Genomic DNA, 24,073 nt, shown 5'->3' on the forward strand with positions numbered 1-24,073 from the left:
TTCGCCCTGACTCTTTCCATTTCCATTCCTAAAGCAGCATGACTTTCTGTTTTTTTTTTTCCTTTTCTCATGGAAATAAGAGATGCAAAAGACAGATCATATGGGCCAGATCTCTCAGTAGGAAAATGAATGGCAATCTCTGCAGAATATGCTCAGAGCTAAGCAACTGCAGAAAAGTTAAATTGTAAAACTTATTTAATGACAGTATTTGGGTTCATTATTTATTCTCACCCTCCACATCTGGCCTCTCTGAGACTCTACTCAGGTCTCTCTATAAAGCTGGACAATTCTTCTCTAGGCCAGGTCTTCAACTCATGATCTGTGAATTTATATCAAGCTCTGTGTGGTAGCTGCATGGAACTTGGAGGAAGAAGCACAAACCTCAGAGGAGATGAGAATTGTCTGCCTACCTGTCTTGAATGTAAGTTACAGCTGAACTGGTGTTCAAAGACGCAAGCATCTACAATGAATGTTCTTACATTATCACCTAATTTAACRTGTAGTGTGTGAAACATAGTTCTAGACTATGGTCCTGCTGATACTGATTAGTGTGACAATGGATAGAATGATGTTAGTTCTTTTTTTTTTTTTCCTTGAACCAAAGAGTAAGAAATAGAAGAAAACAAAGCTGAGAAAGATAGTATCCTTCTGTCTGACTCTAGAGACTCGTAAGGATTCCCTGATCAGAGAGAGCATGCTGGTGAGAAGGGTCACTCCAGGTCATGAGGTAGGAGAGCTACAGATTAATGTGCAGAGATAGAGCTCTAACTAYGGTAAAGTGTCTGCAAGTACTTGGAGTGTCTTTAACAGGATGAGGGTCTTAGGGCCTGAAAGAAAGCAGGCCTGAGCTGGTTTGTCACCAGCTTTGTCATGTGCTTTGAATGGCTTGTTTGATTCTAGCCACTCTGTGAAGCCAGCAGCCAGGCAGTGCCAGCAAGACTAGAAAGCCAGGAATAGTGAGCTGGAGAAATGAGAACTAAATGCTCTATTTATAATTAAAAACTTGAAAGAGCCATGCCCTGCTGGRTACCTGAGCAAGGGAAAGTTGTTTTGGGTCATAGCACAACAGAGTATTTTAAGAATGAAGGAGAAAGATGTGTAGGGATCCTAGCTAGGAATGCATGTCTCTTTGGATGTATTCTAGAATTTCTAGGTGCATCTCATCTGAGGATGATGGAACACAGTTCAGAGATCCAAACTAATGTTGACTGAGCCTGTTAACAGGAACAGACCTCTTGGTGCACTGCSTTGTTAAAGCTGGTTAATCTTGACAAGGGTTGAAGTAGGCCCTTCCTGAGTGAATCAATGAGATTGCTAAAACTGTTCTGTTAAAATGGCCTTCTTAGTAAGAATCAATAGACCTAGATGAGGCATTATAGCCACAAACTGCCTAATTTTTGCACTTGATAGAAGAATTCTCATGGAAACCAGAGATCTGCCCAGGTTCAAAATCACTGAGCAGAGTACTAGAAAGCAAGCTACCACTGCTAATGCTTGAGGGTGCATTCCTCTGCATCTCCATGTGTTCTGTGATGTCCAAACTAAACTTTGYTGCCCTGCTGATACTATTGATCTGGGTACCCAGATCATTATCTTGCCCTGGAGATGCTAAAGGAACCTTAAACTAGAGAATTCCAGGCATTGGAGTTGTAGCTGGATTTGATACTATTACTGATTGCAGGAGAACATAGTTATGGTTTTGACACTTTTTTTCTTGAAACAACTCCTAAATTGGTGCTGAGTTTGTAACTAGATAGATGAGTCAAACCTGGTTAGACTTGAGGCTATCTTGATTTCTTGAGGACTTCAGTGAGTTAGGGTCTAATAACACTCAAGACCATATGAAGGAAGGCTTGTGAGGATGTTTTTACAGGTTTTGTAGCTTTTTCTCACAAAAAGTTTGGCTTCAGTGAATTGGTGTTTGAGTAAGATACATTCAACTGAGTCATGCCTGAATGGTCCCGCTACCTRTGTACTGCAGTATCTTTGCATCTCTGCTAAGAAACCGTTTCAGCAAAGCCATCAACAAACAGGGCAAGGTTAGGTTGATTGGAGGGAGGTGYGCCTTTTCTATGAAGGGATAGAGGAATTGGCTTTTTGAATGTGCAAAGTGCCTTTCCTTTAAAAGGGACTAAATTCCAAAGAAGGTAAGATGTCTATGTTGTAAAATGGATGCAACATAATCCATCTGGTAAAGGAGAAGCCTGCCTGAGGTGAACCAGAGKGCAATGACTTACTAAACATGCAAACACACTTGAATGTTTGGGCCCAAGTAGGGTGGGGGTACAGAGGCTGTTCAGTCTCTTAAAGTGTGTTTTAGGGAGGGCAGATCTTTTGAGTTTTAGTGCTTTCCGCACTAGTTTCAATGCATCAAGTAATGGGGCTCTTGCTGGCCTTTCCTTTGTAGAAAATATAGTTTCCTTTTGAACCCTCATGATTAAGTTTTCAGTTTAAAATGCTGAATATTCAGTATGCTGGTCTTTTYAATACAATCTCAACACTAGTAGAAATTCTTCCAGCATCTCCTTTAATCTACATATAAAGGATGCTGGAAGAATTTCTACTAATGTTGATTGTCCTATGTAGTCTTCAGGGAAGAAACCTGAATAACATTGAAAGCTAGCTCCTTGAATTCCAAATGTGTATTAGTAAATGTGAGATGAGGTGAGGGGAGACATAAAGGAAAGGGTTACAAATTAGAAGTATTAACAGGARGGAGGTAGAAGAATGCATTAGGCAAGTGGAGATGGCTGAGCAGACAGCTTCTTGCAGGCCACATGATGGGGAAGGGTGGGGGGAGACCAAGCTTCATGGTTCACAGCTGTTTCATACTTCTGTACTTCTCATGACTGCACTTAGATCTGTGATGTACACTCACCACTGGAAAATAGCAAATATTTTATAGTTGGCACACTACAAAATACATGTGCTAGCACACAACTGCAGTTCATGCAGGGCAGCCAAATGCCTAAGGCTGCCCAACTTCATGCCAGTTAGAACTGGCTGGTTATCACTCTTCCTTCAGTTTATCCAGCTCACTTTACAAGCCATGGGACAACACTAATATGCAAGCCAAGCTGAATGAGCCTCTTGAGTAAGATTATAGAAGACCACCTCACTGTTTCACAGGTCTTTTTGTTCTGAATGCTGCCTTGTATTCCTTGCTTTGCCTAAAAGCTTGGTTCACTTATATCCAGTAATTAGATTTACAGAATGAATCTGCAGATGTGGGAGAACTGGTAGGTGAGGATCAAGCATTAATACTGCAAATGATAAATCTGAATTCTAGCAACAACTTCTGTGGTTATGTAAGCCTTAAATTAAGAAGATGTTATTGTCTGTCTGCAGTGTGTCAGAGCTAGATATAAGGGGGAAGAAATTAGTGTTAATCTGCTTTCTTCAGGAAAATTCTGTGAGGAACCTATTTTCTATCTAGACACAGGATAGCTGTTAGAATATTAACTAAATGAATACATGACTTATTTCCTGAAGAAACGTTAGGGTCCATTTCTAACAGCTGGTTGTCATGTGTGAATAAGGTAAGTGTCTAGTTAGATAACATTTGCCTTTCACTTCATATGCAAGGTACAAAGTGCATAATGAGACAGTGAGGACAGAAGGAGCAAAGGGTGACTGTTTAGAGAAACTTTCAATTTTCACTAAACTTGCATTAGAGAACAGATTAGAGATGCRCTGTTTGAAAAACAGTGAGATGGGGGAACTTATGCTGAATCTTTTTGACTAAGTTCTGGGCTCATTCCAAGGCTAGGGCAATACAGGCACTATAATATTTACTTGTAAGGCAGATGAAGTTGGGTTTGWCCTGGGGCTGCTGACCATGGGAACAGCTCAGTGAAAACTCTGTTCTTATTTTCTTTGTTATTAACAAAGCTGACAGGAGCATCAATTTCACTTAGCAACTGCAGGGTCTGGGGAGCTTCTCATTTGTGGGAAATCCCTATTTTTAGGCAGATCTTGGATGGAGCTGGTGAGCTGCCTTTTCTTTTACTTTCTGTATGTGAGCACATAAGAATGCTGTCCCTAATGCTTGGCAATTGAAGTGACCTTTTGTATCACTCTGTCCATTTTTGTTTTTTMATGTGGTGGGGTTATTTCTAATAGCTTGGCTGCTGTTTAGGCTCCAAGTGCCAAGACAGCTTTATCAGCTGCGTAGGACTTCAAACATACGAGCTCCCCAAGACTCAGAGGGTCTGTTTCAATACAGACTTGAACAATGAGACAAATACTCTGTCAAGTGGGATARTATAGTGGGAGAGCATCAAGCCCAGTATAAAGGCAGCTTCAGCAGCCAGTGCAGGATTCCCCTTGTGTGAATGTCCTTGTGGCACAGAGCCAAAGGTAGCAGATTTGCATCATCTCTGTGCAGCCCCTGGGCATGGTGTGTTGCCAAGGCTGCAGCATGCTTTCAGCTGAGTGATCCCCTGCTACTGGAATAGCCCCGAAGAAGTTATAGTCATAACTGCAGATGGCTATGAGGCTGCTTGGAACTGCACTCTGAGCACTGGCTGCCTGGTGTTTGAAGAGTAGTGAGTGATGCATGAACAGCCTTGTGGCTTTGTCTTGCTGTTCTGAAATTTGGAAGGCTTCACCTCAGACAGAAGGYGGAAAGTAACCTTGTATGGGAACATGAAACTGCCATAATTACTTTTTCAAAACCTGTCTGGTCACTTGCTATACAGACTAATAAAAGTAACAGATATGGGTAGTCTCAGTTTGTCTCTGAAATATGTATGGAAAATGGTAAGAAAGTGAAAACAAATTTAAATTGTGCAGCTGGAAATAACAAACCCAACAGCAAGAACACCTGAACTTTTTTTGCTCTGCAACCTGGGAAGAAGCTCAATCTGCCTTAATGAAAGGGTCAATATGATCAGATATGAAGATATGTCACTGTGGACTTCTGCCACTAATAACCAAGCTGTCCCTTGAAGATAGCCTCTAGCTAAATTGCAGCTAGGTTTATATCAACAAACTAAATTACTCTGACTTTCAGAAGGGTTTGGAAGAATGAAATATAAAGTAAGTATTTGTTATGAAAACTCCCAATCAGGTATACTATGCCTGGGCAAGGAGCTTGACCCCTTAATTGGTTTATGACATTCTTCCTACCTGGGGATCCTAAATACTAGGACCCAGAATACCAACTGCATCCAAACATTTTTCTTAATTCCCAAGGTTCTGTTCTGTTCCTGATCAGATGTTGCAGTATCATTATTTGTCCATATTGTTTGCACAGGTGGTCAAGGCTTGAAATTTAGATATGCTATTTGAACATGGTTAGACTGTCTAAAAATTGTTTAGGTAATCCTTGGCTGTGTGGATGGACCCTTTCAGATCCCATTCAGCTCTACATTTTGCTCCACTGAAGTGTGAAGATTACTAGTAAATGCAACATTATAGGAAGATGCAGRTCCATGTTCAACTGACTTGAAAAAAATGTTTTGAGTCTGTTCAAACAAAATACTTAAATGTATCAGATTTAGTTTAAAATAAAAATTGTTATTACWGTTCCGTAGGTTCCAGATTATCTTTGTCCAGAAGCTTTGATCCATCTACAGTTTTAGCTCTTTGGGAGAGTCCTAATTAGTATTTAAAACTGCTGAAATTTATGCCCTCATGGGACATACTTTCCTACCAGGATGATGGTGCAATACTGGAAGAGGTCACCCAGAGGGGATGTGGATTCTCTATTCTTAGAAGTCAGGTCAGCTCTTGCAAACCTGGAATTGGTGATATTCCTCCCTCGAGGAGGAGGCTGACTAGAGACTGAGATGTCCCTTCCATCTAACTCTTCCATGGTTCTATAACTGAAACTTGAGTTTCTTCTAGATTTACTTTCTCATTTTTGAGTTAGGGACATTGCATTTTTTTTCACTCCCTGTGAAATAGCAAGCCTGAAATGTATGATAGTTCTCACTCTGCCTTTAAGTGGGGAAAAAAGGAAAACCTGTTTCAAAGCATGATATGTATCCTAATTCAGGAGAGCAGGCATTCATTTAGCTTTTCAGTTCTCATACTAAAACTACATAGTGCTTCTTTGCTCTGTTGCAATGCATTACCTGTTCTGCTGGACTTAYGCAATTGTTTGGATTATTTCAGTAACCTAGTTGGCATCTGATCCACGAAGAAACAAATTTTAGTTCTTACCTGGAGTTCAATGATTCTGTTTTCAGCACTGATCTGTTGAAGGGCTATTCTTGACTTGAATAATTTTAGTGTTCCTGTTTTCTGTATTGCTTTGCCAGCAATTGTATCCAAACAGCTGAGACCTTGGGAATGGGAAGGTGTGGCTAGATGAGGCTAGACTGGGGAGTGAGTTTAAGGCAGATTTCCTGCCTGAAACAGCCCTTTCTGGAACTTTACTGCAATGTCTGATGCTACTATAGATAAGAATTAACAGAGAGGAGGAGGGGGAAAGGAGACTATCTTGACCTCAGTCACTTTTTCATTTATGCCACCTAGCTTAATTTTTATGTAATGGAAATATTTGTCTTGAGTCACCTTGATGTTTCTTCTTTATCAGTTTTCAGTGTAATTAAGATACGGGTTGTGTAATCCATGTCCAAATGAAAGCTGAGGTAGTTTTTGGCAAGTGGTATAAGAAGGCATAATCTGTAGCTGACTTTACCATATTCACCCTTTGCTAACTGAAACCTAACATGCAACTTAAATTTCAMAGCACTGTACTATGCTTCTGGCTTTTATTTGTGCGGGTAACTGAACTAAAGACAATTGCTTGCATATGAGCAACCTCTGTAAGGAAGTCTTGCAGGATTGAGTTTTTTTTCCTTGCAGAAAAAATAAAGGATTACTTCTCATGCCTGACACAATAATTAACATGATTTGGAAAATACTTCCTTACTGTTGCTTTCAAAATTAACTTCAAAGATTCCATTAATCCCTCCCTCAAAAGAAACCTCTGATTAATGTCTTTGGAGAAAATATCTGCTTAATAATGCTTAAATTCAAAATATATTCAAAATAACCTATGCATTAAGTTATTGTCTTTACTAATTACATTGATTGTTTGGTGTTTGTCTAAATATTCTGTTTAGAACACTGCTGAACTTGAATACAAAATCAGCAKGTTCTCACTGTGCTGACTTAAAAATTGCAGCACAGTGTTGGCAGAGGTGAGAAACAATGAAAGTTTCTCCTCTTCACTGTTAGAGAACCATTCTTGCATCCCAGACAGTTCCCCCCCCCCCTTGTCTGACATTCAGACACCTTCTCTCATTAGATGCCTCTCTATTTAACCTGAAATGCTGAGTGCCAGATTCTGTCCTTTGTATAAAGACAAAGGGAACTTGCTTAGGAAGACAATACTGGAGAGGTAGCATTTTGGCAGCAGGTTCCACTATGTTGCAACTTGTCATTTGGTGAGGTTAGATGTGGCACTGGAGAAATAAAGGGAGAGCAAGAGACTAATTTGCCCAGGCTTTTGATAGCAAGGGCAGCCAACCCACAGTACCTGAAAGGAAAATCTGCTGTAGTCTAACTACAGTTATGTTAGTTTCTGAAAAATATTTTGGTTRCTGGAATGTTGATGTGCATGTGTGTAAGTTCATATGCTTTCAGTGACTATGAAAGTGTCAGAAAAGTGGTGCAGATCACTGCTGATTTTTAGCCACTGCAGTTTAAATCATATCAGTTCACCTCAGTCCACTTATGCAGTTTTAATTTATAAAAAATAGCTATTGGAGTTTTTAATAAAACTAAAGACAGTCAAGAGCTAGTGAAGTAAAACACTACTTGACCCATGAAGATAACAATCATCAGAGTGCCAAAGAGCAGTTAATTTTGATGCCTGCTGTTGAAAGATGGATTCTGGCACCCTTGCTCTGGCAATATTATGCTACCTTGGCAACATGAGGCAACAAAAATGGCCATAGAGAATTCCCATTGTATAAAGGAACATGCAGGAAAAGTGTTATGTAGGCAAGAGTAGAGGCTACATCCTAAAGAACAAATTCTAGGATAGGAGCAGCAAAGGAAAAGTGGTAATCTCCAGAGTCACTTTTAAAAACAAGAAATGTAAGTGACTTTTGATCAAAACTAGAAATGGACAGCTTTGTACTGAAGAGTATGTGGTAATATTTTGCCTTATTGCTGGTCAGCAGATGTGATCTGTGATTTCTTGTGCTGGTGTGCAAGATAGAAATCAAGATGTTATCAGACTTACCCTTCATTCAGCCAAAATATTGGCTGGATGCTCTGTACTTTATGCTGTTACCTTGAAGGTGGGTTTTTGAAGGACACTTTCATCTCACTAATACTCAATGCCACATCTACAGTGTGGAAGAAGTTATGAAGGAAACAAAAACAGCAGGGAGAAAAGTTTACTTGTGTACCTTCTAATTTAGTTTTTGTAACTACATACAAGCTTCTCAAAAGGATTCTTTTCTGCAGATGTTCTTCAGGTGACTGTTACTGATTTGAATGAGGCTATATGTTACAGAAATTGGTTTGGGATTTAACATCTAGCTCTGCAATTTTAAGACTTAATGGAAGAAAATGAGTGAATTCTCTCAGCAGAGCTTGTGCATGCCTTGCCAAAAGTACACCCTTTATCCATTCTTAATCTTCATACTTACATATAATTCCAAAACAATGATGCTAAAATTCTGGTTTCATCATTTAAAGGCAAAGTATCCTTTGGCAGCTTCAGTAAATGGGAATCTTTCTGTCACAGCAGCATCATTGCTATTCTTGTTAACTTTCTATCTTAAACATATCTATTGCCCTTATTGGGTTCTTGACCAAGTTGTGGTTGAGTGGTGAAGAGTAATCTTTTTCCTACCTATATGAGGAAATGCTATAGTTTCAAGTCAGTACATGACTTTAGAAAGATTGTTAAACACAGTGAACTAGAAATCTCCAGTAAAGAAGAGTTTAACTTAATGATATTAAATACCAGTTGAATATACCAAAAATACTGAATACCAAAACCTTGAAATATCAAATTTTGCAGAGCATGTCCATTTATTCAGGTCACAGCTGCTTGGTTCTTGCCCTTCTTAGTTAAATCTTGGATTTTCATCTAATTTCTGACATAAGGCTTGTATTCTTTTCTAGGGTAGGTATGAAAGAACAGCAATTGCAAATTGATTTCAATAAGCTCAGGATATCACCTCATCACAATTATTTTCAAATAGAATCATAGAATTGGTAAGGTTGGAAGGGACCTCTGGAGATCATCTAGTCCAACCTCCCTGCTCAAGCAAGGTCACCCAGAGCAGGTTAGACAGGGTTGCACCCAGACAGATTTTAAATATCTCCAGAAAAGGAGGCTCCACAACCTCTCTGGGCAACCTGTGCCAGTGCTCCCTCACTCTCACAGGGAAGAAATTCCCCCTCGTTCAGGTGGAACTTCCTGTGCTTCAGTTTCTGCCCATTGCCTCTTGTCCTGTCTCATGGGACAACTGAAGAGTTTGTCCCCATCCCCTTGACACCCTCCCTTCAGGTACWTAGACACATTAAGAGCCCCCTTCAGTCTCCTCTTCCACAGGCTAGACAGGCCCAGCTCTTGCAGCTGTTCCTCAGAGGGCAGGTGCTCCAGCCCTCTAGTCATTTTTGTAGCTCTACACTGGACTCTCYCCAGTAGCTCCATGTCTCTCTTGGACTGGGGAGCCCAGAACTGGGCACAGGACTTGAGATGAGGCCTCACCAGGGCTGAGGAGAGGGGCAGGATCACCTCCCTCCACCTGCTGGCATCAGTCTTCCCAATGTACTCTGGGAGACCATTGGCCTTTCTGGCCACACGGGCACATTGCTGGCTCATGGTCAACTTGTCGTCCACCAGCACTCCCAGGTCCTTCTCTGCAGAGCTGTTTTCCTGTAGGTCAGCCCCCAGCTTGTACTGGTGCCTAGGGTAATTTCTCCCTAGGTGCAGGACTCTGCACTTGCCCTTGTTGAACCTCAGGAGGTTCCTCTCTGCCCAACTCTCCAGCCTGGCCAGGTCTCTCTGGATGGCAGCACAACCCTCAGGTGTATCAGCCACTCCTCCCAGCTTGGTATCATCAGCCAACTTGCTGAGGAGGCACTCTGTCCCCTCATCCAGGTCACTGATGAAAAAGCTGAAGAGGATGGGACCCAGTACTGAGCCCTGGGGGATGCCACTAGCCACAGGCCTCCAACTCCACGACACTGATGACGACCCTCTGAGCTCTGCCTTTCAGCCAGTTCTCAATGCACCTCACTGTCCACTCRTCTAACCCACACTTCCTGAGCTTCTCTAGGAGGATATTATGGGAGACGGTGTCAAAAGCCTTGCTGAAGTCAAGGTACACAACGTCCACTGCTCTSCCCTCATCTACCCAGCCAGTCATTTCATCCTAGAAGGCTATCAGATTGTTTAAGCAGGATTTCCCCTTRGTGAATCCATGCTGGCTACTCCTGATCACCTTCTTTTCCTCCATATGTCTGGAAATGACATCCAGAATAAGCTGTTCCGTCACCTTTCCAGGGATGGAGGTGAGGCTGACCGGCCTGTAGTTGCCTGGGTCCGCTGCCTTGCCCTTTTTGAAGACTGGAGTGGCACTGGCTTTCTTCCAGTCCTCAGGCACCTCTCCAGTTCTCCAGGACCTCTCAAAGATGATGGAGAGCGGCCTGGCAACAACATCTGCCAGCTCCCTCAGTACCTGTGGGTGCATCCCATCCAGGCCCATGAATTTGTGAATGTCAGGCTTGCCTGGAAATTCTCTAACCCTATCCTCCTCAACCAAAGGAAAGTCTTCCCTTCTCCAGGCTTTCTCCCTCACATCCAGGCTCTGGGATTCCTGGGGGCTGCCTTTAGCAGTGAATCCTGAAGCAAAGGCAGCATTCAGTAATTCTGCCTTCTCTGTATCCCTTGTCACCAGGGTCCCTGCCCTGTTCGGTAGCAGTACCACATTTTCCCTTGTCCTCCTCTTGCTGCTGATGTATCTGAAGAAGCCCTTCCTGTTGTCCTTGACATCCCTTGCCAGACCCAGTTCCAGCTGGGCCTTAGCCTTCCTTATAGCATCTCTGCATATTCTGTGTGCGTTCTTATTCTCCCAAGTAGCCGGTCCCCTCTTCCACATTCTGTGTACTTTATTCTGTCTGAATTTGGCCAGGAGCTCCTTGTTTATCCATGCAGGTCTCCTGCCTGCTTTGCTGCACTTCTTACTCATAGGGATGCACTGCTCTTGAGCTTGGAGGAAGTGATGTTTGAATATTAGTCATCTCTCCCAGATCTCCCTTCCTTCTAGGGCCTTAACCCATGAGATTAGGCTCTTCAGGGAACTACTTGGAGTAAAGTCTGCTCTCCTGAAGTCCAGGGTTGCARTCCTGTTCATTGCCTTACTTCTTTCCTGCAGGATCCTGAACTCAACCATCTCATGGTTGCTGCAGCCAAGGCTGCCTGTAACCTTTACATCTCCAACCATTCCTTCTCTGTTGGTTAGGATAAGGTCCAGCAGGACACCCTTCCTTGTAGGCTCTTCCACCACCTGTGTCAAGAAGTTATTGATGCATTGCAGGAGCCTCCTGGACTGTTTGTGCCTTGCTGTGTTGTCCTTCCAACAGATGTCTGGGTGGTTGAAGTCTCCTCCCATGAGAACCAGGGCCTGTGATCATGAGACTACTTTCAGCTGTCTGTAGAAGGCCTCATCGACTTCCTCTTCCTGGTCAGGTGGCCTGTAGTAGACACCTACAGCAGCATCCTCCATGTTAGCTTGCCCTGTAATCCTCACCCATAAGCTCTCGACTGCTTCCTCCTCCGTCCCCAGGCAGAGCTCGATGCATTCCAGTTGCGCTCTCACGTGAAGAGCAACTCCACCACCTCACCTTCCTGGCCTGTCTTTCCTAAAAAGCACACAGGAAAGTGCAAATAGTATGTACACATAGGCTGTTAATCAACAATAGCCTATGTTTCCCTCAATGCCCACTGCTAAAAATTGAATAAGTTATTTTTCTGATTATATTCAACAGGCTATATGAAATACAGAAGTCTCAAATCTGAGCAGTATATCCTGTGTTTTATTCCATATTTATCCCTAATTCAGTTTTCACTATTTATGAAATAGTAGGTGTGGTAATGTAATATCAAAATTCCACCTAGGTAGAAATAAAAAATGGGCTATTATGCTTCAGGCAATTACGATTTTAAGTATACTTTGGGTTCTACCTCTACCTATAGTGTAATAAACCTCAGCTGGGACTGGTTTCAATAACTGAAACCTCTCAGTATCTTCAAAGATGAACCAACAGTAAATAAAAATAGGCAAGAATTGTTTCCTTCTTTATTCCTAGACAAAATCCATTACAACCCTCCTAATCTGAGGCACTGAACAGGAAGTATTTAGTCCTGAACAGAGAAACAGGCAGGTATAAATTACTTTTTTTTTTTCTCCAGATCACTATGTAGTAGACTAGGGAAATTCCGAGCTTTCCTTAGTTGGAAGCCTTGTGAAGTCCTTAAGCAGATATTTATAGTGACAATTTTGTCTACATAAAAGTTATAATCTTTAAATTTGTAAAAATGTGTCTTACTATCTTTTTCCTTCTGAGGCTAGGGTAGTTGAACTCAAAGCAGAAGGCTATAAAAAAAAATTAGTTACTTGTTTACTTTACAGAGAAAAACATTTCATTTTGTTAAACTAATTATGGAGAACTCATGGTTGCATAGAAAAGGCTTGCTTGGTATGCAGTTGGCTAGCTGACCAAAAGCTTGGACCTTTCTTTGTGCTGTATTGCCCCAACATATGTTTCCTTATGTGTCATGCAGACTATGCCTTTTCTGCTGGCATTGGACCTTGAAGCAAAACATCTAAGAAAACCTTAGGATGTGCACAAATTTCACTACTGTTCCTCTGCAGTGAATGAGAACAGGATATTCTAAAATATCTGTCAGTGAAAATTGTTTTTATTCTCAGTCCAGTCAAGTCTACATCAGCAGTTTCTGATACTAACTTTACAAAAAACTTTCTACTGTTCTTATTCTCTTAATTCTACCTTTGGATGCTGCTTTGTTCTTTGATGTAGAAGCATTCCACCTCTGCAGATGTGCATCTGCTGCTTTACTGGGATACAGTGTGCTATACCTCCCTGGCCCTGCACTAGGGTGGAGTAATGTGATAACTGTAAGGGCCCATTTGTCAGATTCCTGACAACTTCACCTTCATAATCTTGGGTTTTGTGACTCATTTAAAAAATTCTGTAATCAACACCTGGCTACAGTCCTGAACACTGCTAATTGGGAACCTAATTGAAAAGATGTGGAAGTCTCAAGCCAGGAACAGAATGCAAGATTAAAGGCAAAAATTAGGCTTGGGGGTGCAAGAGAGGCCAGAGGAATGGAGTGGAAAAGCTTACTGCAGAATTTAACATTTTTTAAGTCCTCCTGCTGAAAACTCACTTCTAACCTTAGTTTGTATACCTAGGGGACTAATTTAATACAGACTTTCATGCCACATTAAATAGCAGTTGTGTATAGCACTGAGAATTTTGCAAGAAAATAAACCTGCTCCTCTTACTGTGATTTTTGGCATATGGGAGTAGCSCTCTTTCCTTTTCTGACAAATTTGAGATGACTGATTTTTTTTGGAGACGCTTTTAACGATGTGCCTTTGTTCTGCAAAACCACTGAGTTAAAACTTAATACGGCCCCAAGCAGTCATAAACTGTTTCCTCCTACACAACATAGCAACAAAACTGTTTATCCTATTTTACTGTATAATCATTATGGTTTTGCACTCATGTTCATTTTGGCCCTGATATTTCTTCTTTGCCAAGTGGAAAGTTTATTCAATGTTTCTATCTTCTGATGGATACTAGTACTTGCCTTGGAAAATGCTGGGGAATTCTAGAAGCTACAAATAGGAAGCTGGCTACATGTTACAAGAAACAAGAACTGGACCATTCTTTGTCTTTTAAAATGTGGTCAACCTGTAGATAACTTGTATAAAAACAAATCTCAGAAATTAATGTTTTATTTAATTGATTTTAATTTGGTTTGTGTCTGAARACAGTATCTGTTATCAACATTCCAAGTGCCTTATTCTATTATTTCTTGAAAGTAGCCCCAATTTCTACCAGTGGCTATTCCTCCAATGCTTTGAATAGAAAATTAAACTAAGCCTTGTTTGTGGCCTGTGGAAGCATCGTGCAAGRTAGTGAAAGATGCAAGAAGCTTCAGGTACTAATATTACTAGCATCTTAAACTACTTTAAARAAATAGGTCTACTGAGTGAATTAAAATCAAAGGCTCTAAAGGCTTTGTGAGTGGATGATCACATAGTATATGGCTCTTTCACAAGGATTTCAATGCCTTGTTAAGGAGAGACTGATCTTTCTCCTAAATCCACTGCAATCTCTTAGCACAGTGCTTTTAAATCAAAATATACATGTGATGGAAAGAAAGATACCAGAAGCATGTTCAGTAGATGTACAGACTTCATTCTCTGTATATTCAGTGGCCACCAATCAAATAGATGGCTCTAAAATTTTTAGATTGATTTCAGATGTACAGAAAAATCTTGGCTTTATTAAAAAAAAAAAAAAAAAGCTTTCGTTGACTTTAAGGGTACCAGGACTTTATTCATTGTCTCTGAGAACTTCCCCTACTACCTTGAATCCTGAGACATGAAATAAATGTGTGCATCCCTATTCTAGCACTCCATCAATAGCAGACTGACCCTGACAGGTATAGCCTAGGGAGGAAAGAGAAGCTTTCATAAAGGCTAAACAGCACAGCCTGAAACTCTCAGGAAATAAAACAACCTGAATAAAGCATTCTAATAAATAGGGAAAATGTGATATAGTTACCATTTTTAGGTAGGAAAATTCCTGTATTTTGTTTTTAAGGAGGTCCTGGCAAACTGGCACTAAAATTTAATTTCCAACGTGGAATTGGCTGCTAATAATAATCCTGTAAGTCAGCCAGCATTGAAATATTAACAAAAGTTTAAATAAAGGCATAAAGTTTAATTCTTTGGCAAGATGGTTGTTGGGTAATTTCTGGCTGTTGGTAAGTTATGCTTTTATAAAAGATTTTTATCCTATCAGGCTCCCCTTCTGTTCTGATGTTATTTGCAAAGTTCCCTCTCCTGTCTGAGGCAGTAAGGCTCCAGGGAGAAACCAATGTTTCCATTGCACAGGGAAACAGTAGCTGTGCTTATGGACTCACAGAACTGTTCTCTAGGGATGCTCTGTCTTATTCCACAGAGTGTGAGAGATGAGGCAGGGCCAGTGAAGCAGAGATAAGCACTAACATCTGCYATAGGAAGGGAGATGAGAAACCTCACCACTGGCATGTGGAAGCACTATAGACCATATGTAGCTCTTGTACTATTCTTCTGAGAGAGCGGAAGAACGTTCTCCCCTAGCTTTCCGCAGTAAGAACTAAGAGTAGATGTGAACAGTAAATCCTTTAATGTATATACGCTGTTGATTTTTTCATATGAAAATTGACATAACTATCCATATTGTGGTGCGAAGGATTTGACTTGTAGTGCTGTTGCAGCTGTTAACCTTCCTAATACGTGAGGGTGTGCTTCCCCTGGCTGAATGCAGTTGAATTTATTCCCTGAATATAATGCTACTAATTTTTCACATGGAACCCTAGAGGCCAAATTCTTTAATCCGTTTCAATAATATGCAGAAGTATGAATAACTTTGCATAAGGATTGCAAGTTTAACTGTACTGGCTTACTAAAGTACTTTATCTCCATCTGTGAGATGCTGTATCTGGGAGATGCAGAATAATTTTCATAGAGTGGCCTTTCCTAAGCTAATAAATTGCATAATAGTGAAATTACACTGATAYGGTTCTGTCACTGTGTATATATTTATATCTGGACTGCACTGGCATTTACCACTTATCACTTAGAGGCTTACAATTTGTTTCATGGAAAGCCATGAGGCTATTTCTTGGTTAAAACAACTTTCCATTACTGCATCTTTTGATTATATTTTACTTAGTGAATTKAAGTAAGAAGTTCTATTTCTGCTTGTGGTGAAGGCAGGAAGAATGAGTATTCTGACCAAAGTTAAATAATTGAATTATGGTAATGCTTCACAACAGACCTGGAGAGATGTACTACTGTAGCTCATACCCTTGTGCAAATGGAAACTTGAATATACTTATTTCATCGCTAACATAATAATTGTATGTGCATAGTTACACAGCCATGCCTAGGTGGTGCTAAGCATTCCTGTTCTGACTGGTAGCATTTCAAAGCAACTTTGCATGAGGGTAAATAGCTACCTAAGGTTAAAGAGAGATCTGGCTGTAACCACTAGTAATTTTAAGGGGGAAGTGCACATTCAGGTTTCTTCTAACCATTTTTTTTCTTCTCCCAGAGGCAAGGAACCGGAGCTACAAATGGAAAAGACAAAACATCTGGTGAGAATGGTAAGGATAAATTATATTTCTTGCTGGGGAATATTGATCTAAGTTACTTTTCATTATCAAAATAATCTTTAACAGTTGTTAGCCAGTAAGAGCCTTGYTTGATCTCTCACCTCTTGTATCTGTTTGAAAAGCAGGAAGGGCTTCAGTTTGTATGTCATATACTAAGTAGAGACCTTGATTTTTGAGCTCATGTTAAGGTAAACAGAAGGATTCTGCAGAAGTCAGTGCAGGTGCAAATAAGGTTAGAACAAGACCCAATATTTGAAATGTGAGAGAAAAGGACATAAGACTAAAATATTTCAAGCTAAATCATGTTTAGTTACTGTGTGAATGGGGAAGGTGAATAAAGGTAAACGAATTGCAAAGATCTTGCTCAAAAACATAGCCTCTATGGTGTGATCATCCTGCCTAATTTTAGGCCTATAACTGAGATGCCAAAGTTAGGAGCTGCTTGCACAGAAGTTGTTGAAGAGTTGGAGATAATGACTTAAATTTTGGGCAGGCTGATCCCTTCCCCCACTGAATAGATTGTGGTTCCAAACAAAGTACTTGGTGGTAAATGTGTAAAATGAATGTAATCTGACCTGCTGCATTTTTTCTAGAAGAACCAAAGATATGCCCCGTGTCCCAGGATACCTGCTTTTTTTTTTTTTTTTCCCCTCAAGTCAAAGGCAGGAAGTGCAGTTGATGCCTTTAGTCTGATGCCATTCATTTTCTGACAGGCAATACAAATGCTTCTGGCTTGGGAGCAGCTTCCAGAGAGAGATCCTGTGGCAAACAGGCTCCTAACTTTGGCACCCCATACAGGTGGGATGAATCAGGACTTATGCTCCAGTGTTTTGAAGAGCAAGTCATTGCTTTTTAATTCTGTTGGGGAGTATGGACTCTTAACAAAGCGGAAGGCAGGAACTGATTTCTGCGCCTTGAATGGTATAAACCAATTACAATTTGAAAAAAAAAGCACACCAACATTTTTAAAGAAAGAAGCCAAACTGAACTTTCATGGACAATCACAATTTTGTAGCAGAAATGTCATTTTCTTACTATAATGGGCAAAAACACTTTATGCACAAATGATTAAAATTATATTAAAAGGCCATTACTATAGGAAAGTTTTTAAAAGAAAACATTTTGATTAGCTTTAATTATAGACCCAGCTGAATATGAGGCAGCATGAGTTTGTAGACATTCGTAAGCGGGACAAGGACTGAACTATGCAAATATACTATTCTAATCAAAATTTGTTCTTGTCCATCTTGCCTAGTGAAAAGCAGGACAAATGTGAGTCTTTTCTGAAGTTCAGAGCCAGGTTTTCCCTGAGATGAGATATCTGAATAGTTGTTTTTGAATGTACATTTTGGTCTTTGTGTTGGTGTGAACAGAATCTTTGGGCACTCTGAGGCAATGCATCCTAAGACATTAAGAGACATCTTTATGCTYGCTTTCTCTATTAGAGAGGCAACTTTCTCATTAGGGCTATTTGCATAAAGTTACAGTAAATGAGATCAGTAGACAATGTTCCCAATATGATAAAATGTAAATGGTAGAAAAAAATATTTTGGCTAGTTAGTGTCTTGAATTAGKGAGAACAAACGTACCCTGACAACAAAGCCATTTGCATACTCAGATTAGCAAAAAAGGAGAGGAAGCAAAATTATGCCACTCATTCTTTGGGCAGTTGGAAAGCATTTTTTTTCTCTTTATTGTTTGAGCACATCATGAACTGAGCTCATTTACCTTGAATCTAATCACAAACAAAACTGTTTAAGTTTAGACTTACTGATCCTGCAGCATTTTTAGAGACAAATTCTACTACTTAAAAGGAATTTTGACTAAGAAAGGGCTTTAATTCACAAATGTGATGCTAGTTAATCATGGCATACTTCTATCTATATAATAAACAGAGGGATATGAATTATTGTATGTATTATTAACCAATGTCAATTATAAGTATCAGTCAGAACTTTCAACCTGAGATTGAATTCTAAGTCAAAGATGCTGAAAACAACTCTTTTCCTTATTAGCTGTATTTAGTTAGAATTCRAACAAAAAGTGGCTTGTTCCTTTGGAAACTGGGATGTGCTAAAAACTTGTGTGTACATATAGAGCCTCTATGACATAATGTAGATTTCTTGCCAAAAAGATGTTAATGTCCTAAATTTTCTGTTGTGGCTGTAACTGTCAGAGTTATAACTTTCATGTCYCTGTCAAATTGAAGCTTTCCCTCCTGCAAGGGGAGAAAAAACCCAAATCAAAACCACTTTCCTTTTAGTATAAAGGGAGGTGTGCTATGAAAACAATTYGCAGAGGGAAGCTTTATATCTGGTCACTGCCCTTGCTCTTGGTAATAARGTCAGGAAGAGCTGCTTGAAAACTAACCTTAACAATTGAAATCATGATGCTTAGTTGTTTTCAGGATTTGATTTTCACAGTGGATGCACTGCTGCGGGTTAAGCTTGTTCATGTATAGTTTGTGGAAAAGGAATTTTAGGCCCATCTCTAAGCTGGCTGAAAAAATGGAGAAAAACTATGACCATGACAATCAGCCCTCTCCCTCTCTCAAGACATGTGGCATTGCTGTCACTGTAAAGCATTTGGGGAAATGCAGTCTGAAGACTCCTCTTACAGAAGTTGTAGACACTTATGAAGGCGTGTTCTTTCTTCCTCTTCATTAGAGAGCAGCATGATATCTTTAGTCTTGTCTAGCYGTTACCACCAGTGCATGGGCCTCTTAGTCTCACTTCTAGTGGAGGATGTGTGGACAGTCCCAAGTTCTACTGAACTGGCCCTGCCTTTTCCTAGTGCTTTGTTCATTGGTTCAAGGAGATGAGCAATGGAAGAGACTGAGCTTTAGAAAAGCCTGTCCTGTACTAGCCACAATGTGCAGCTTGATGATGAAYGTACAGCAGTGATAAGCCAGAATGTGAGAGCTTGTGATGATGCCTGATGAAAAGGCTATTGAAGTTGATAGAAAAGCTCCTAACAGCTTCAGTGGGCATGGTATATGGCTGAGTAGCCTTTCCATCCATATGTACTGTATTGTTGTCAGGGAAGTCTGTGCAATTTCATTCTGTTGTCATAGTAGGAGGAACAGATTAGTTTTCTTGGAAGAAAACTAGTCAAAGGACTACTAAAGAAACTACCATAGTAGCTTAGCAGTAACACTATCCATACAGAAGCATCTGAATGAAAACAACTTGTAGCTATGTAACTGTAGCTGCTACAGACCTCAGGCCTTGAAGGACCTCAGTCTATCTGAAAAACAAGTCAGTTTCTTATGTGTCCTGTTATGGACATAACTTGTAAACTTACACTGGAAGTGGTTGCCCCAAAGTGGCATTATTTCCACTGAGCCTTGTGCTCCTTAGAATCAGCAAGTTTTCATTTCTCACAACACACATGGTCTAATCTTCTCAAAGGAAAAAATAAATGAGGATAAGTTGATAGCATCGCCAAGAAAACAATCTTATTTAATCTACTTYTGTTGTGATCCACTGAGTATCAACCATATTAAGCTTGTTTATGCTAGTTTAAAGTCATGCACACAGCACTGGCAATGGGGAAATACAAGTCAAGTCTTGTCTCAGCCAGAAGAAAGTTTGGGAAGCCTAGCAAAGACCTGGCAGAAGGAGACTAAAGCAYTGCAGAAGTTAGTAAAGATACAGTTTCATACTGTCCTTCCAGTTACCTCCTCCAGAAAAATTTTAATGGCATCTCGACTATGACATAATGCTCTTCTCTGTGGTAGAAAATCCAAAAGGAACATAGCAGTACTATCTCCATGTCCTTCCCATTTTATGAATCTGATGTGGTCACATAGAGTCAGCATCAGATAAGAAGGTATCATTTCCTTTTTGCTCACCTGTTTTTATTTATTATATCATGTTTGCAAATGCACCTAATGCAAAAAGGAGCCAAAGAAGTGCTGCTTATTCTCTATGAACACACCCTTCCTATTCTTACTGTTTTGGCAATGTCACAATTTTTTGTAGGTTAACACTTGCCACTTCTTGTTCTGTTTCTTACTGTCCTGCATTTTTGCTGAGTATCATACAACCAGCTCTTTACAACTTAGCACATCTTGCAAGGAAAACTGCATCAGAACCAATTATTTTTGTMTGCAAATTTAGAAGCATCCTTTTTCCTAGTAACAGATCTCATACTTTCTTCTGAAAGTATAAAAGATATGTGATTATTAGTTGATGTTTGAATAATTCTCTCAATCAGATCCATTATTCAGCTTATGAATATTTGCAAAATGTGTTTCCATATGAGGAGTTCTATAAGTTTGAGTCAACATGAAATTAAAATGAATGGTTTTTGCATAAACTTACATGACTTGGTGGAGTAGATCCAAACAGTAAAGAGAAAATGATCTGTTGTATTTAAAAAGGGAAGTCATTCCTTTTAGCTTCCACTTCTTATTCTTGAATGCTTGCTCTGTAGGTACATGAGCTCTGCTTTGAGGTGGTCAGGAAAGTATAAATAAATGTTCTGTTTTTCCCTCTCCATGGGATACACCRTGGGACAGCTTTACATGAGATTGTACTTTTTGAACTCTATTTGTTTATCCTTATCTTTTTCATCTAAAATGGAGTAATCTGAACTTGCTTAAATCTGAATGCTTCTAGAAAACATTCATAGTAAATGTAAAGACATTGCCATGCTGTAATCAAGTATATTAGAACAGAGATCTCTTCAGTAAGGGTTCATGGTGTAAGTATATATACATCTTGCAGTGTAGTCAACAGTCAATTTACCTACTTCATCTACTTAAGGAATCTGTGAAATTCTGTGCTCGGTGCACACTGGACACTTTATAGGTCCAGCAGACTGAATAATCATCTGCAGTTATTTATGCAGAGTACTTAGCTCAATAAAGTTTTAATTCCTGGCTAGTGCCCAGGATCATTATTGTAGTATGCTTTAGTACAAATATTTGTGGTAAGAACTCAAAATTAATTTTCCACTAAGATTCTCCAATGACCATGTAAAAATGTACTAGTTTGGGGAACAGCCCTACAAATAAACTTATTTGTGGAAAAAGATTTCAAAAAGAAAGGGAGCACACATGAGGCTAACTTGTATAAATATTCAAATGAGTTCATGGAACATATTTTGTTGTATCTGTCTAGGTCTATAGGTCAGGTTCTTTAGTCACAAGGGAGGACTGACTGAACTGTAGAATTGCAATGCTTTGTGCGTCTTGTCTTTCCCACAGAACACTACTTGTGTGGCAAAAGATAAAAGAGGTCTTGCAAGCAATTGTTGAATCAATGTAATAATAATAATTAAAAAAAAAAAAACCTTCCAGACTGCTTATCTTTAGTATTTCACCCACACAGCACCAATTAGAAGTTAGGAAAGGTGATATTGTGTGAAACTAATTAACACTAAGTTTTCCTGGGTATTAGGTTGAGTGTTGGGAGCAAGTGACCTTGTCCTCTTGACTCTTTTCACTACGTGTTCTAATATTTCTTTGTGCCTTGGAAGTGGTGCCTTGCAGCATATGATCTCCCGGTCATTTACCCAGTCACTCTCCCATTTCTTCTCATGTGTATTCAGAGCCAAATTCTGTCTTATGTACAATCTGTCCRGTACCAGGGGGTTAGGAAGCATGAGACAATTAAGTGTTGCAAGCCTCTTAATAGGAAGTCTGTCTCAACAACATATGTGGATATACATGCAACCATCAAATAAGGTAACACCTTCACAATATCTGAATACAGAAGTGCTTGAATTTTTAGCATAGTTTTTTCTGTTGTATTTGGTCATGTATGGATTGCTCGCGCTCGGACAAAGGTGTAAAAATCCTGGCCAAACTCAGCACTGTGGTCTGTAGCTCAGACTGTTTCAGAGCAGAGTAGGGAAAAAAATCAAAGCAAACAGTTCTAGACTAATTCTGTTGCAAGGCATAGTTATGCGTGGGGGTTGGGAAGAAATGGGCAGCTTTATCTACTGAAGCTCAGACACTTTTTTGGTGGACTGCCACACTTACTTTATCCAGAACCAGACCAAATGTTTCATGTCCTCTCCTGGACTAACCTCTCCCATTCCCTGAACTGGTCAGTGTATTAAGGAATCCAGTCATCTCCTCAGGCAGCTGACAGCTTGGCTAAAGACAGATTTAGCCTTTAATAACAAGGCACTCAGATTGTTCACATGTTTTCCCTGGAGAGGATGCTGAAAGGAAGAGAGGGGAATTGTGTGAACTTCACTTCCTCTCCTAGGTGAATTTCCATTTCTTGAGGCCAAAGATGTGTGTAAATTCTCTCCAGAGGAATGCTGTGTGCTTATTTATTAGGTAATAGCAGTAATAACAATCAAGGATCAGTCAAACTTTTCATATCAACAACTTTTGATGTTTATCTAACAACAAAAGCTTTCAAAACAACCTTTTATGCTTACTTAAGATCAAATAGATGGTTTCTGTACTGAAACTTCACATACTCCCACACAAGACTGTACACACTGGCCTTCTGCTTTCCTAGAGAGGATTAGCTGATGGAGTTTAAAATGATGAGTGTACTTAAACTCTAAATTATACCTGTGATGGAGGAGATACTGTCTTATACTTCCTTTTTCTGACATATCTGGYTTGGTATTATGTATTATTGTTGCATCTGGTAATGAGAAGAGCTTCCATTTTTAAATGTTTGAATAGAAGCTTCTCAACAAGCATCACATTAAAAGTTTTAATAAATTAGCAGAGCCGGCAGCACTCTTAGTCTGGCCTATGTCCTATCTCTGGATTTCTCTGCAAGTTTTCACTCTGTGTATCATTGATAACTACTGTTGTGATTCTACCAAATAAATCCATCTCTTGATGCAAAGAATATAATGTTATAGATATATGAAGGATGCTCATATGTTGATGTATAATGTTAATTATGTAGCTTTATTGTCACATTAAGGGGGAAACCCCCAAAAATAAAGAACTGCATTGGAGAAGAAAAGAATAGTTTTATATCTGATGAAATATTACTAAGAAAGTAAACTAAAGCTTAAGTCCCATTTCTTGGGGGGGGGGGGGGAGGGAAGGCAAAACAGTACAGCCATATAAGAACTATTTCAGTTCTTTAGGCTTTCTTTTAAAGGACTTAAAAACATTTTGAAATTATCATATTTTTACCATTTTTTTTCCTTAGAGGCCCCTGAATCCTCAGCAAGCTGACACCTTTGATATGGAAAAACCCTCAGCCTTAACATTCCTACTACAAATATATCTCTTTAGGTACTTATATGGTGCTCACCACCATAGTAACTAAGTGTCTTCCAAGTATTTAAAAATAGATATAACAATAACAATTTCCGCCTTAATCTTTCTTTCCAGCTTGCTGCAAAAATAACTTGATTAATTTATGGGAACTACATTGCACACAGTTGTATGCCTGCATATAACTTGAGACTTGTGTGTGCCTACTTACATATRATACAAGCTGAATGCATCCAAAAATTCAGCTTCATTTCTGAAAATGTGCAAGAGAAGTGAGCATGTATATATAGATATGTATAGTCACTAGWATGGTCTGCTCCTTTGCATAACATTTGCAGTGGGTGAAGATCAGCAGAGCTGCAGCAATCCTGCAGCACTGAGATGAGAGGCAGCCCAAGGAAATCATCATGATTATGTTCACTTGCAATTTAGTTCTAGTAATAAGGCAGGATCATGGCCCTATT

At 39.7% G+C, this 24,073-nt stretch overlaps 1 protein-coding gene across 1 annotated transcript in view; it reads left to right on the forward strand.

The window, feature by feature from the left end:
- Nucleotides 1-636: 636 nt before the first annotated feature.
- PCP4 (Purkinje cell protein 4) overlaps nucleotides 637-24,073 on the forward strand; it is a 47,932-nt gene continuing 24,495 nt past the window's right edge. Inside the window, exons 1-2 of the mRNA XM_085305118.1 lie at nucleotides 637-727; nucleotides 16,342-16,393. Coding sequence (XP_085161244.1) covers nucleotides 695-727; nucleotides 16,342-16,393 — 85 coding nt within the window. The 5' untranslated portion in view covers nucleotides 637-694. The remainder of the gene's footprint in view (nucleotides 728-16,341; nucleotides 16,394-24,073) is intronic.

The sequence above is a fragment of the Rhea americana genome, unplaced genomic scaffold (genome assembly GCF_003343005.1).
Source record: "Rhea americana isolate MKP2758 unplaced genomic scaffold, rheAme1 scaffold_101, whole genome shotgun sequence".
NCBI classification, from domain to species: Eukaryota; Metazoa; Chordata; class Aves; order Rheiformes; family Rheidae; genus Rhea; species Rhea americana.